Raw genomic sequence first — 15,905 nt, forward strand, 5'->3', positions numbered from 1 at the left:
ACTTTGGCCAGTTCAAGAACACTCTCCAGGAGGTGGGTGTATGTGTGTCAAAGTCAACAATCAAGAGAAGACTTCACCAGAGTGAATACAGAGGGTTCACCACAAGATGTAAACCATTGGTGAGCCTCAAAAACAGGAAGGCCAGATTAGGGTTTGCCAAACGACATCTAAAAAGCCTTCACAGTTCTGGAACAACATCCTATGGACAGATGAGACCAAGATCAACTTGTACCAGAGTGATGGGAAGAGAAGAGTATGGAGAAGGAAAGTAACTGCTCATTATCCTAAGCATACCACCTCATCAGTGAAGCATGGTGGTGGTAGTGTCATGGCGTGGGCATGTATGGCTGCCAATGGAACTGGTTCTCTTGTATTTATTGATGATGTGACTGCTGACAAAAGCAGCAGGATGAATTCTGAAGTGTTTCGGGCAATATTATCTGCTCATATTCAGCCAAATGCTTCAGAACTCATTGGACGCCGCTTCACAGTGCAGATGGACAATGACCCAAAGCATACTGCAAAAGCAACCAAAGAGTTTTTTAAGGGAAAGAAATTGAATGTTATGCAATGGCCAAGTCAATCACCTGACCTGAATCCGATTGAGCATGCATTTCACTTGGTAAAGACAAAAATGAAGGGAAAATGCCCCAAGAACAAGCAGGAACTGAAGACAGTTGCAGTAGAGGCCTGGCAGAGCATCACCAGGGATGAAACCCAGCGTCTGGTGATGTCTATGCGTTCCAGACTTCAGGCTGTAATTGACTGCAAGGGATTTGCAACCAAGTATTAAAAAGTGAAAGTTTGATTTATGATTATTATTCTGTCCCATTACTTTTGGTCCCTTAACAAGTGGGAGGCACATATGCAAACTGTTGTAATTCCTACACCGTTCACCTGATTTGGATGTAAATACTCTCAAATTAAAGCTGACAGTCTGCAGTTAAAGCACATCTTGTTCGTTTAATTTCAAATCCATTGTGGTGGTTTATAGAGCCAAAAATATTAGAATTGGGTGGATGTCCCAATATTTACGGACCCGACTAATTCAGTAAAGCGATCAGGCTGGGGGTGTTGGCTAATTTAATTTTAAACTACATGACTATAATTTTTTTCTATAAAATGAAATAAAAATGTCATTTCCTGCTTGGGTGAAGAACTAAGATACTAAGTCAGGTTTTAGGCATACTCTTCAACAAAAATTTCATTTTGGTGAGCTACTTCCTAAGGGTTAATAACTTTCAAAGGGATGCAGACATTGCAACTGTTCTCATTAGAATGCTCAAAGTGCATCAGCTGCTTAAACTGAATTACAATTGAATAACTCCAATTCAGAATCACTGTGCACAGGACATTGTATAGCAAAGAGATATTCCAGAGCAGAAACAGGTAGGAATCTGCAAAAAGTTTTTTTTAAATCTTTGGATTGTTCATTGATCACCCAGAGGAATTTTTTCTGAACAATGTATTTACTCTTTAAAGCAGTGGTTCTCAACCTGTGGGTCGTGACCCCTTTGGGGGTCGAACGACCCTTTCACAGGGGTCCCCTAAGACCATCAGAAAACACATATTTCCAATGTGTAAAGAGCAGCTACTGTGTAGAAAGCAGCTACTGTGTTGAAAGCAGCAGTACTGGAGGTAAAACGACACTCATGAATTATAATTACTGGGTAAATAATTTGATGGTTGGGGGTCACCACAACATGAGGAACTGTATTAACCACTTGCCTACCAGGCACTTATACCCCCTTATTTACCAGGCCAATTTTCAGCTTTCAGCGCTGCAGCACTTTGATTGACAATTGCGCGGTCATGCAACATTGTACCCATATGAAATTTTGATCATTTTTTTCTCACAAATAGAGCTTTCTTTTGGTGGTATTTAATCGCCACTGGGCGCTTTACTTTTTGCGCTATAAATAAAAAAGGTGCAAAAAATTTGAAAAAAAAAAAGTTTCTTTGTTTCTATTATAAAATTTTTTAAACAGGTAATTTTTCTCCTTTACTGATGTGCGTTGATGAGGCAGCACTGATGGGCACTGATAGGCGGCACTGATAGGCAGTACTAATGAGGTGGCACGGATAGGCGGCACTGATAGACAGCACTAATGAGGTGGCACGGATAGGCGGCACTAATATGCAGCACTGATAGGCAGCACTGATAGGTGACACTGATGATGGGTACTGATAGACGGCACTGACTGGCATCACTGCTGGGCACTGACTGGCGGCACTGACTGGCACAACCGCTGGGCACTGACTGGTGGCACTGACTGGCAGCACTGCTGGGCTGCACTGGTGGGCACAGGTGAGTGGCACTGGTGGGCACAGGTGGGTGGCACTGGTGGGCACAGGTAGGTGGCACTTCTGGGCACAGGTAGGTGGCACTGCAGAGTGGCACAGGTGGATGCACTGCTGGGCACAGGTGGGTGATCTGCTGGGCACAGGTGGGCGGAGTTAGTGGGTGCACTGCTGGGCGGAACTTGCGGGTGGCACTGCTGGGCACCGATCATCAGGGCACTGATCATCAGTGCCCTGATGATCGGTGCCGATCCTCGCTCTGACAACTGCCGGTTCTCGGCAGTACTTTCCTCACGATCTGACAGCGTGAGGAAAGTGCAGCCGAGAACCGGCACTTGCATTTCCCTCTGATCAGCGTGTCGTTGGACACCGCTGATCACGTGGTAAAAGGCCGCTGTGATTGGCCTTTTACCACATCACGTGATCAGCTGTGTCCGTAGGACACAGCGATCACGGAGATCGCTGAGTGCGCGCCCCCTGGGGCGCGCAGGAGAGAGCGTTCTGGGGGACGTCATATGACGTCCACTCAGAACTGGCCGGCCGCAGTGCAGCCGTCATTCGGATATCTGCGGTCGGCTACTAGTTAAGGGGTCACGGCATTAGGAAGGTTGAGAACCACTGCTTTAAAGGGATCATTTCTTTTCGGCTATCCAGGTGGGCTGTACCCAGCTTTGCAAGAGGCATAATAATTACTACATTTTTAAAAAGCGATACATTTTCTGTGCAACCTGTATATAAACACCAAGTAAAGTTGTGTGTATATTAGTGTTGCTGCAATGCACCATATGTGATCCCACAAATCAACCTACAAAATGAATATTAACCTAAAAGGTACTACGCTACATTAATACATAATTATACATCAAACTTCCTGATAGTGTGAATATTATACAACTCAATCTTATAGCACCTAATATATGCTAGATTGCCAAAAGTATTGGGATGCCTGTCTTTACACACACATAAAATTTAATGGCATCCCAGTCTTAGTCCATAGGGTTCAATATTGAGTTCGCTCACCCTTGGCAGCTATAACAACTTCAACTCTTCTGGGAAGGCTGTCCACAAGGTTTAGGAGGGTGTCTATGGCAATGTTTGACCATTCTTCCAGAAGCACATTTGTGAGGTTTGCAGTCTCTGCTCTAATTCATCCCAAAGATGTTCTATAGGGTTGAGGCCAGGACTCTGTGCAGGCCAGTCAAGTTCTTCCACCACACACTTGCTTATCCATATCTTTATGGACCTTACTTTGTGCACTGGTGTGCAGTCATGTTGGAACAGGAAGGGGTCATCCCCAAACTGTTGTCACAAAGTTGGGAGCATGAAATTGTCCAAAATGTCTTGGTATGCTGACGCCTTAAGAGTTCCCTTCACTGGAACTAAGGGACCAAACTCAACCCATGAAAAACAACCCGACACCGTAATCCCCCCTCCATCAAACTTTACACTTGGCACAATGCAGTCAGGCAAGTACCATTCTCCTGGCAACCACCAAACCATCATATTGCAAGACAGAGAAGCGTGATTCGTCACTCCAGAGAACAAATCTCCACTGCTCTAAGGTCCAATGACGGTGTGCTTTACACCACTGCATCCGACGCTTTGCTCTACACACTGTTGCTGTGCTAATCTGAAGGCCATACAAAGTTTGGATGTCTTTAGCTATTGACTCTGCAGACAGTTGGCGACTTCTGTGCACTGTGTGCTTCAGCATGCACTGACCCCGCTGTAATTTTACGTGGCCTATCATTTCATGGCTGAGTTGCTGTTGTTCCCAGTTGCTTCCACTTTGTTATAATACCACTAACAGTTGATGGTGGAATATCTAGTAGGAAGGAAATTTCATGGATGGATTTATTGCACAGGTGGCAACCTATCACGGTACCACGCTTGAATTCACTGAGCTCCTGAGAGTGATCCATTCTTTCACAAATGTTTGTAGAAGTAGTCTGCATGCCTAGGTGCTTGATTTTATACACCTGTGGCCATGGAGGGGATTGCAACACCTGAATCCAATGATTTGGAGGAGGGGGCATACTTTTGGCAATATAGTGTCTATCCAAAAGGTTAACACCCCCACTGTGATATACAACATAATCAAGTGTACACTTGTGGATATATATTAGATGCTATAAGATTGAATTGTATAATATTCACACTATCAGGTTTGCTGTATAATTATATCTGTATTAATGTAGCGCAGCACCTCAGGTTATTTACTTCATTTTTAACACACTCAAATTATTTATATGCACATTAATGTTCTTGATAAACATGATTATATTTCTGATAATGAAGTAATATTATTTAAAGAGTTAGCAGAATCCTTTTCTGATGATTTACATTTTAGATGATCTAGCAGGGTATGACAGGGTGTAAGTCCTGGCCAGGCTACCAACAGATGTAAAGCTTTTAAAGTCTTCATGATAGCCCTTTGATGTGTATTTTACCTGCTTTGGTCATGAAAATTTCTACAATGAACCCCCATGAATGCGCGTCAGTAATGCACAAGTCCAACTGTAAAACAGCATTCGAAACACATTCAGATCACCATTCTGTACAAATACTTATACATCTACATGAAAATAATCACTCAAATAGGTTACTTTCAAAACAAATCTTTATTACGTAGAACAGTTTTTTTTTTTTAAAAAGGCTATAAAAAACTTTTATAAAGAAAACATTGTTCATATTACAGGTTTCAAAGAAGAAATAACTGATGAATAATTTAATGACCATCCCTATCTCCTGCCAGTTATATAGAACATTTTGTAAGTTATACATAAATAATCCATTTTGCTGTCATACTTTTCATTTCCTTACATTGGCCCCAAATCCCATGTCTGCAGCATCATTCTATAGAGATTTACAATTTCCTGAGATCCATTACATCAGCCTGGAACAAAGCCATCATTCTATATTCCACAAGGGCCTGACAACTGGCCAACCAATGACAAACGTTCTACAGAACTCACTACATCGCTACGGGTTTATTTAGTCAGTTACTGAATAAATTATTTTTTAAAAATTTGTATATATCGTCATAATATATTAAGAAGAAAAAAAAATAAAACTTGTTTCAAATACAAATAATTGTAACATAGAGACTGTGTAACCTTTAAGACTGTTTACATGAACTAAAAAAGGGGGTTCCAGTTTAAATGAAAAAGTGCATCCCTGCTTCAAAGCTCTTCCTGAAATATTGGCTAGTTGCCCCCTTCATATACAACGCCCAGTAGAGTAAGTTTACCCATTCAGTCATAACAGTGGTCTGCAAGTGCCAATAAGTTTCAACAGATACATAGACTGCAATGCCAGATTTCACCAGCAGGGGAACCTGAAATGAAAACTCTAGGTATGATTTCAAGCTCCAGAAAGGGACTGATGAAAATAGCAACTTCTTTCTGTAAGTACATGGAAAGAACATGAGCAGGGCTACACTTTTTTAGTGGAAATCCCTTGATTTAGGAATATTTACAATTATGCATGCAATAGAGTCAAAGCCCAACAACACCATTGTCCACCCATGGCCCATGACAAACATGAGAAAATGTCACATATACAAACCACCAACATCAGCCCCAGTCCCACATTAAACACAGTCTATGCCGAGTCGGGTCATTTGCTTTATAAAAAATGACTAAGAATACTTCTACTTTGATGGCACATATTTGTACATGCACATTATGGCACAGCAACATGTTCAATATTTTCAGGAGTTAACTTTCAAATGCTCCCCCTAGTGGCTATAGTTATATCAGTTAGTGCGGTCAGCATCTTTACTGGAAGACAGAGGAGATGAAATTAAAAAGGTTCCTAGAAAGTCTGTACTTTCCAGTGAATCTTTAGGCGTTAGTGCTAACCAAACACGTGACATGGCAGAAGTGGAACAGCTCTGATGCATGTATGTAACCAACAAGAAAACAACAACCATGAACCGTCAACATACAGTTTATAGACAGAACGACGGACAGACAGATTAAATGGTAAGTGGTGGTGTGTGATAGCTGCATTCGTTTTCTAATTTAATTTCTTTTCACTTGGTGATCCTCCCACTGACACATTTCCTGTCCTAGGTTGACATTGCTCGCTCGCTATAGTTTGTGGAAGAGCAGCGCGGTCACCCTAGGCTGATCTCATTATTTGGAGTACAAACACATTCTCATTCTGTTTATCTACATTGCAGAGGGGGAGGGGGCTTTGTAGTTTACAGAAGATAGCTTGGAAGGAAGACTATCTGAGATTTCAGTTCAATTCATTGGAAGTTACAACAAGGTCACAACCCAAAAAATAAAAACTAATGCAGCCACCACATCTAACAACTGATTACTGAAACTAGATTGCAGTTTTTTTTTGTTTTTTTTTGGGGGGGGGGGGGGGGATTATATATCCTTCAAATATCTAGCCTTTCTCAGAACTCTCAACATGAATTTCTATTCTGTGTTGTTGTGGTCAGGCCGCTTCCCAAACACCTGTCTGACACCTGCTGACAAAGCTAGTGTGAACTGAGCCTTACCGAAGTGAGGAGCATGAATGTCTACTGGTACAAATTGCAGCCAGTTCTAACATTAGGTAAACTGGTTGCCTGGCATCAAGTCTGGATATTCTCTTTTCTAAGGCTGTACTTGGTTCCAGTGGCAAACACAGTGCCCTTTAAGTGAAAAGTTTTGTGACAACTGTACCACCCACACCAAAGGCATTAATACACACCAATTGGAGATCACTGAAAATAGGCACATAAATAAAATATGTTTGAAGGTTTATAAGACCCATAAAATGGGTGGTGGAAGACTGACTGATTTTGCAGGAAGAAAAAAAAAAAAAAAAAGCAAACACATATACCAGCAATTGGCAAACTACGGCCCGGCGGACCTTTTAATCTGGCCCGCGGAGCTAGGCTCCTCTCACAGTCCGCCCTGAAGACCGATGTAGCATGAAAATCTGTCTCCTATGAGGATCTGTCCCCCTCGACGTATCTGCGCATGTGCCGGAGATCGCCGATCGGCTGCTAATGCCTGAAACTGGCACATGCGCAGATACGTCGAGGGGGACAGATCCTCATAGGAGACAGATTTTCATGCTACACCGGAACGGCGCGGGAACACGGCGAGAGGATTGCACGGAGCAAAGGTAAGTGAATTGACACAGGAGGGCCTTAATATGGGGGATGAATATGGGGAATGAATTACTATAGGGGGGATGAATTACTATATGGGATGAATTACTATGGGGGGATGAATTACTATATGGGGGATGAATTACTATAGGGGGGATGAATTACTATATGGGGGATGAATTACTATGGGGGATGAATTACTATATGGGGGATGAATTACTATATGGGGGATGAATTACTATGCTTACTATGGGGGAATATTACTATACTTACTATGGATGACACATACACATCATTCATCTACTCTTGGTCCGGCCCCCGGGTCCAATATATGAACCCATTGCGGCCCTCAGGTCAAAAAGTTTGCCCACCCCTGACATATACTATATATTTATTTAGGCCAAATGCACTTTTGTACCATGAAATGAGGTGCTTTAGTCATGCTCCAGTGTGATGGGTCTGTTTAGAGGAAATCTGTATACAAAGGCTACCATTGCCAACCTGTTTCTGAACATTCAGATTGGCTGCTGTTCTCACTGATCCTTTGGCTACAATAATTTTTGAGTCATTAGACTCAATACACAAAGTTTCCAGGATAAGTATTCTTATTTTAAAAAAGTGACAGTTGTTTTTGGATGAGACCAATGAAATTGGAAAATCCATAGGCTGGTGTTAAAGATTTGAGAATTGAGCCTATTGACTTAGAACAGTTATGCAAATCAAGCAGGTCTGAACTCCTAATATGCATACGTGTTCTATAGAAGTTATCCAGAAATAACCAAGCAGGTCTGAACTCCTAATATGCATACGTGTTCCTTAGAAGTTATCCAGAAATAACCAAAGCTACAGTATCAGTCTGCCAGCCAGGCAACTGGTATTCCCGTAAGAATCTCAATGCTGACCTCATCATTTATCTGATGACAGTGGGCCTTTAAAAGACAATCTTCTAGTAGTTGGATCAAATCAACACATATGATGGCCCTCCAATGTCTTTGGCCACTTAGATGTCTGGCGAAACTGTTGTCATTGTGATGGTAATTCAGGCTCTTCTTGAGCTCCAAATTGCATTAAAACCCTGACCAGGATTCTAATACTTCCCCACTTCCGTCACAAAACCTTTTTGTTTTTAAGTTTTGGATGATCACCTGGCACCCCATCTGGGTGCTTCTGTCAGAGAACTGCTTCCTCACCACTGGGACACAGGACCAAGGTAATATAGCTGGGCATTGCACCCAGAACAGGACTAGACAACACTAGCTTAGGTGCATCTGGAACTCTAACTCAATTAACAATGGGACAAAGGCACAATGGTAAACACATCACACCTTGATAAACAGATTATAGTAAGAGACTTCAGTATGAAGTTGTTTTGGGTTGACTATAATAGCATCTGCTCTGAGTGTAGAAGGGGGGTTGAAGTAGTCAATGCAGGTTTGGGCAGAGACCCCAAATCAGTATCCTGTCCCTCCAGATCTCAGAGTCTCTGTGTTTTGGGGAGACATGGACTTGAATCAGAAGTAAAACTACTCCAAAAAGGTACCCTACACACCTCTCAAAGAATAGAGCCCCTCAAACGCCAGGGCCCATAGACAGTAGGCAAGAGGCTAGCCTGCAGTCTCTCCCAAAAGACCCTGTCTCGGTTGGGTCTGTCACAGTTTTGGTTGGGCATACAATAGGTTTAAAAGTTTGAAAGCCTCCAGTTTCCTTCTGATACCCACTAATACACAACACGTCAACAAAAAGCAATGTCGTGGACTCTTTTCAAATATCTGATTAATGTCTTAAGGTGGGATACAAAAAATAAATTTTTTGTGAAGGAATTGATCTTTAGTCATTTTAATCTTGGATCTGACATCCCTTCTTAATTAAAAAAACCCCAAAATGAAACGAAAAGTGATATTCTCTTGTAAACATGACATGGTACCTGTCTGCCTAATTCCCACACAATCCCTTGTTTAGAAGGCAAGGCTTGGCCACAATGAGAAGAAATGAGCTATACTACAGGAGGGAAGGAAACATGTTTTTAAAATAGACAACAGCACATGTTTTGTAGAAAAGTCTTCATGTGTCAATGCTACTTCTACACAGAGGACACAATCATCTTGTAGCTCCAATCAGTGCTTGGAGAGGTGGCCTAGGGCTTTTCCTGCAATATTATGGGATCCCTGAACATCCATAGTATAGGCTGAGAGCTTGGGCTCTCTCCACCAGGGAGACACTATAAACTCCCCTGGTAAATTCAGATCCCCAAATAAAATTCATGCCTCTTCTAGCCTGAGCATACATTGGATTCTGGATGTAACTTTTAAAGGGAATGTGAACTGCTCATATTTCCCCCATTATCTTCAAAACAACTTGTAATTTATCTTTAAATCATTTTTTTAGTCAGTTCAATTTGAATAATGCATAGGAATATTTCAGATTTCTCAAATTCACCCAGCAGGTTGAACTCTGGAGTCTTTTGGTAGCTATTTACGTATGCTGTAAAGAGTTTAATTTGATCCCCGACTGTCCAGTTCTATTAACAGCCCACACTAACAGCTAAATGAGGAGGAACACATCCCTTTTTGAAATGTTTATAGTTTGTGGGTTCTGTATGATGCAGCCTCGCTCTACCTTTTCAACACAGAACCCTTGAAAGAACTTTCTGGTCTCAGGGAACCCCTACTAAAAATGATTATATCTACAACTCATGATCCATTAGTGTGATGGTCAGTGGGAAGAATGCTCCTTACACTTGTCATTGGGAAGAATTACCCCCTTACAAATGGCTAATTAGATCAATGGTGTCAATGGGAACTTATCTAAGAGGCAGAAATTGCTCAAGAAACTCATAGCAACCTTTGGAGGAACCCTAATTGAGAAACCCTGGTATGGAGTATCAATTAGAGAGATATAGTCTGCAAGTAAGCTGCTGCTAGCTAGCTGTCTTATAAGAAGTGCTAGAATACTCTTTGAGAACCCTAAATAAACGGTTAGTTTCTAAACTAAGGATTTCACAAAAGCAAAAAACAAAAAAGATAAGTGATCAGTTTTTAAACTTTTTAAATAAAGTTGACCAAAGTGTAGTATAGTTTAATTTTAAAGAGGTGCGAATGACTACTGATACCTAAGGGGTCTATTGTCTTTCTGTTTACAACTCAAGCCGTTGTGTGCTGGGTATAGCTGAAGGAAAATCCAAGTAGGGCCCGTTTTCTATCCTTTTTGAACAAATGGCTCACTGTGTTAGAAGAACATTTTACCTTGTTCCTCCAGAATGTCATCAGCACCTAGCGCCCCAACACTGGGTTAGCTCACTGGTTAAAAGGCTCCACTATATTTGAATGGAAAGGTACCCTTTAAACTAATGATGGATGCTCACCAAGCACACATTACAATATCCTTAATTTCTACCAACAGCTATGTAGCACAAGGAATACTAACTGGATGGTTTAGATAGGCGCTTACAATGTTACATCTAAAGGAATTTGTACAAAGATTGACAGTTGGATTATAACATATAGTGAACTTTAGAATTATTAGCAAAAATATAATGTCATTATCTATCTTTCAACAGTGCTATTTACAACTAAAGAACATATTAGCCTCTTTGCGGGGCAAACAAAAACTAAAACCAGAAAATTAACAAATAAAACACACGTACAGAAGCAATTACTGTAGGTGTATAGATGGCTGAGAAAAAAAAGCATGTGAGTGCCATTAAGCCTGGAAGAAAAAATACTCTTACAGATTCCAAAAGAAAAAAAAATACTCAAAAAAAATGCAGAAAATTGAACCCTAATCAAACACATGGCTTGCTGTCCCATTATAGAAGGCCTGATTTGAAGAAATAAGAATATATTCTTGCAAATTGAGTTCAGCAGATAATAGGAGTCTGTCAGTCATCTTCTGCCACCATAATTCTGTAGTGCTTGGCTACTTTGCGTTTATTCCATGTGCATCCAATCCCAGAGTTTTAGTGCATCCAGTAGGCATTGGTGCAGCATTCAGCCCTGCTCTCTGCAGCCTGGCTGTCTACTGGGGGCTGAACTACAGTGTGGCTGGACAGGGCCGAATCCTATACTGAATGATACTTGTTTCTAGGGCCTGATGCATTCAAGGACATATGCACGGAAGGCAGCATATCTGCATTCTGAGTATACATCCCTGGACGCATACAGCACTAAACGGGAGTACCACTTGGTACAGCATTCATCCCCATTCAGGTGCAGCATATTTCAGCCTGCCATAGACTTTTACAGGCTGCAGGTAGCGGGGCTGGACCTATGCACCTATGCCTACTGGGTGCACTAAAATGCTGGGATTGGATGCACACTGGTTAAATGCCTAATGTGCAAGTCACCTAAATGGTCTGTCAGAGCAAAGAATGTGAAGTGAAAAATGCAGCAACAAATCAGATCTTCATTAAAAAGGGAATTACATATTACATCATGTTTTAGAACAGTATTAAAGTGCCAAAGCTACCATGTGGAACTGTATGTGCAGTTAGTAAAAATATACAATGACCTAAACACCAGGGACATGGGTGTTTTTTATTATCTACCACCTTGAATCTTTCCATCTTTCTCTATCTAAAATGAGCAAGTCTATAGCTTGAAAACAAAAATCACTGGCAGACCAGCAATGCTAATTTGTTGCTGATTTGTGATAGATAAATTCTTGAGAACTGATGCAGAAAGCACATTGCTCTGTCTGAGCTGCTTGTCCACCATCATGCAGGAAAACATGTAGAAGCAAGAAGATGGCTCAAATCAATAAACCCAAATCCTACAAAGCCTGGCAACATTACCTTTTAATTATCAAGGTATAAAAGGACAGTATAAGCCTATAGATAAAGCAGAAAACATCCCTTTAACTTTTATCTTTCATTTGAAGCAAGTAATTATGGGCCAGAGCCCTTCTCTAATAATTTTCTGTTGTCCAGTTTTAGACTACAACTAGTCAGTTTCATAATATTTTTTGTCTATAAAACCATATAAAGCAATTAGAAAAAAAAATAATAAACAGCCAATAAATGAGAAATACCCATTCTGAAATACATGAAACAACTATTATATCTAAAAAAAAACAAAAAACAAGATCAAAAAACAAATACATTTTAGTGAATTCACAGCTTGTAGCAAACCACTGATGTACAGTTTTTGGTAAATGTAGTTACATGTGCATATGTTTCATATAGTTTATATTACTCTATAATATAAGCCCTTTTAAGATAAAGTTTTTTTCATCTGGATAATATATGGCATCTGATTTTGCATACTGCATAAATCTCCCCGTCATAGAGAATAATTCTTACCACAGATCACAGAACAATACCAGTTAAATTGCACTTAGGTCTGTCCGTTTCAGATTAGTAAGCTACACAGTGTTCAGAAGTGTCGCCCCGAGGTTAAACTCCACCCCAAGGACCTTTATAAAAGCATATAGGAAATATGGAAATATCCACCTAAAACGAGCAAATAATTTTAGGTGAAGGGTGATGGTAGAAGATGGGGGAAAATTTTGCTTTGCAGTCCTGCTAGAATGATTTAGCATAAGTAAAGTGAAAATGAGCCGGCCTAAAACATGTCAGAACCTCAGTGGGAAGTAAGGGCTCTGGCATTTGACAGACAATGGACAGAAAGTGAGGTACAGCACCAGACAGGGGTGAGGTTTACTCCTAAACTGGACAAAAGTCAAGGCATTATGGTACAGACTGGACCTAGGATCCAAGGGGCTCCATAGGGATCCATTTGAGACAGCCACAGGTACTTGGCAGAATAAGTCTGCACTTACGTACTGTTGTAACATTTTAAGTCAGATGAGGTTCCCCTGAAAATTTCAGCCACATTGTTTTAAATGTCGTTCGACTCTATTTTGGGGCCATAAAAAGAGAGAAGTACATTTACACCCTGGTCACACCGATCAGACTTTGAAATCGTGCGACTTACAGTGTAGACGATTTCAAAGTTGGATGACATGCCGATTTGAGGTGCGATTTGCAAGATATTTGACACAGATGTCTATGTAAATCGCACCAAAATAGTGCATGTACTACTTTAGAAATCGGTGCGGCTCCGATATGACCGCTATAACTGCGGACAATAGGGTAAAACTTGCAAGTCGTATGGCATGTAAATCCCATGTCAAGTCACACCCAGTGTGACTGGGGTCTTCGGTACAGATCTTCAAAGTGAGAAATGGGCACATATAAATATATTTGCAAAAACTGGACAACTTATGCTGGATAGGGCTTGCATTCGGTTTCTTGGAAAAAAAAAAAGGCTGATAATGACATAGCACCAACACTGGAACAAGCTTTACAGGAACTTTCTATAAGTAGTTGGTTGTGAAGATGCATGTCCCATAGCTGTCTTTTGTATCCTGGCTTCATTACTTAGTCACTTACCAAGAACAGGAATATGAATAAGTGCCTTGACACCTACACATGCTGGTTCCAGGCCAGTGACTAAGTATTAAAAATTTAAGGATGACAGTCTTGGAACATGTAGCTTTAAAAACTAGTTGGCAATGGCAACACCTTTATTTCTATACCGACAGGTTACATGTAAAAACCAAAATCTGAGCACTATTGTTGGTTTCCTTACTGAAATTAAGCAGCTCAAAGCAGGCTATACATGGACTGGTTATTCTTTCTCTGTCATTTACTGATCCATGCAAATCCTGTAAAACACCAATGTCAACCAAAATCCACGTGGAAGTCAAGCAGACATATATGATTGTGTTATGTATGGCAGTATATATATGGTTAGCCAATGCCCACTTTAGATCCACATACAATACGATTTGAAAATACAGTCATTGTATAGAACAGATGATAAATGTATCTAACTTGATGTTCATTTTAAGCAGCAAGATCTCAACACCTTTGGGTACCAGTAGGCCAACTTGTACAAAAGCCTGCCGACCTATGATTTTGTCTCTGGGCTCAAGAATATAGGACCCTGGTAAACGCAGGACCACAGTGATGGATCACAACATTGCTGGACACTACGACCATGTCCCCACAGCAGGGCAAATAACACCTTTTAAATTTCTATCTCATATATTTCAAACACATTACAGAAAGATAGGACATGTGATTAGTTCATGAGAATGGTTCATCAGGCATGAGAAATCTGGATAATAGATTTAGGTAGTAAATAAAGGTTCACGACATATAGACTGGAAGTACCTTGAAGATGAACTGTCTGTGTTGTCATAACACATGCTTAAACAAGAGACGCTGATAGGTGTAACAGGTAAGAGTCATGAGGCCTGCTCTGGTCTGGGCAGTACACTAGTCTAATGGTCCCAAGCAGGAGCATATGAATGGGAATCCCTCTCACGGGGAAGTCTAAAGTCTAAATATGGCGTTTTACACAGAGGAAATTATGTAAATAGCACTCATTGTAAGACATTGTCTGGAATATTCTTCTCTATAAATGAGACAAACAAATCTGAAAACAATTATTCAGGCTCAATGTGTTTTCTATACTTGACATGCTACAGAACACTGCTGTAAAAATTGGTTTATTGATGTTGGAGTCTTGTGTCCTGCACAATATGTTTTACAATAAAAAGGGTATTTAAAAAATAAGTTCTCAATCAAGCATATGTAACTAGATTAAGAACGTGTAACAAATGACGCAACAGATCATAAAACCTCTTATGACAGATAAAAGAGTCCCGTTCAGCTAAACCACATATCCTCCGCTGTTGCAGCAAATGGGAAGCATCAGAGAGCCGAGGTAGAGCACAATGCACAACCAGCAGGATCCCATCTTAACCCAGAAGGGGGACCAGCTGCCGGTAAACAGCTTTTCTATATCAGCGTGGTTGTAACTGTGGAAAAAGAAAAGACTGTCAGAATGTGTGGGTTATATTCATGAAGAATAGTGTGAAGTTTGGGACACTGCACGTTGGCCCATGGTAATCTAGTACACCTTCCAAGATGTTAAGCCTAAATATTACTATCAAAATCATTAAGGCCTAAAGTACACATGTCACGAGCGCAACATGAGACCTGCCATTGCTTTCTTCTGAAAATACTTGTTGCCTGGTTGTGTCTAGCTTCAATATTTTAGGTTGCAGACCTAACACAAGCATGTAACAAATCAAAAGTCAGAAAAATGTAATTCCTGATTTTTTAAATTTATTCCAAATCAGTCACTTGCAACAATGTGACATCCAGGTAACATGCACTTTGTAATGGTAATAGAAAAAATGCCAGCAATTTAAATAGGAATAGAGCTGCAATTCTAACCAAAAAAAGTTACGTAATATAAATAAAGGAATGCACTAAATAATGAATAAAACACAAAAACAAATATGAAATAATACCAAAAAATGATCAAACATAATGTCTGTAATAATAAATAAGTCCAACCACCATCACAAAGAATAATCGATTCTAAAATCTTGTATAAATCAACCAAACGTGCAAAAATCCACCACCGAATGAAATGAATAAACTCACCAGAGCTATATGCTGATCAAATTATAAATC

General features: G+C 40.4%; 1 protein-coding gene across 1 annotated transcript in view; it reads right to left on the minus strand.

Moving 5' to 3' along the window:
• Window positions 1-4,903: 4,903 nt before the first annotated feature.
• SERINC5 (serine incorporator 5) overlaps window positions 4,904-15,905 on the minus strand; it is a 112,987-nt gene continuing 101,985 nt past the window's right edge. The window contains exon 12 of the mRNA XM_089658377.1: window positions 4,904-15,241. Coding sequence (XP_089514503.1) covers window positions 15,094-15,241 — 148 coding nt within the window. The 3' untranslated portion in view covers window positions 4,904-15,093. The remainder of the gene's footprint in view (window positions 15,242-15,905) is intronic.

This window comes from Staurois parvus, unplaced genomic scaffold (genome assembly GCF_062004578.1).
Source record: "Staurois parvus isolate SC_StPar_1 unplaced genomic scaffold, SC_StPar_1.0 ptg001065l, whole genome shotgun sequence".
Taxonomy (NCBI): Eukaryota; Metazoa; Chordata; class Amphibia; order Anura; family Ranidae; genus Staurois; species Staurois parvus.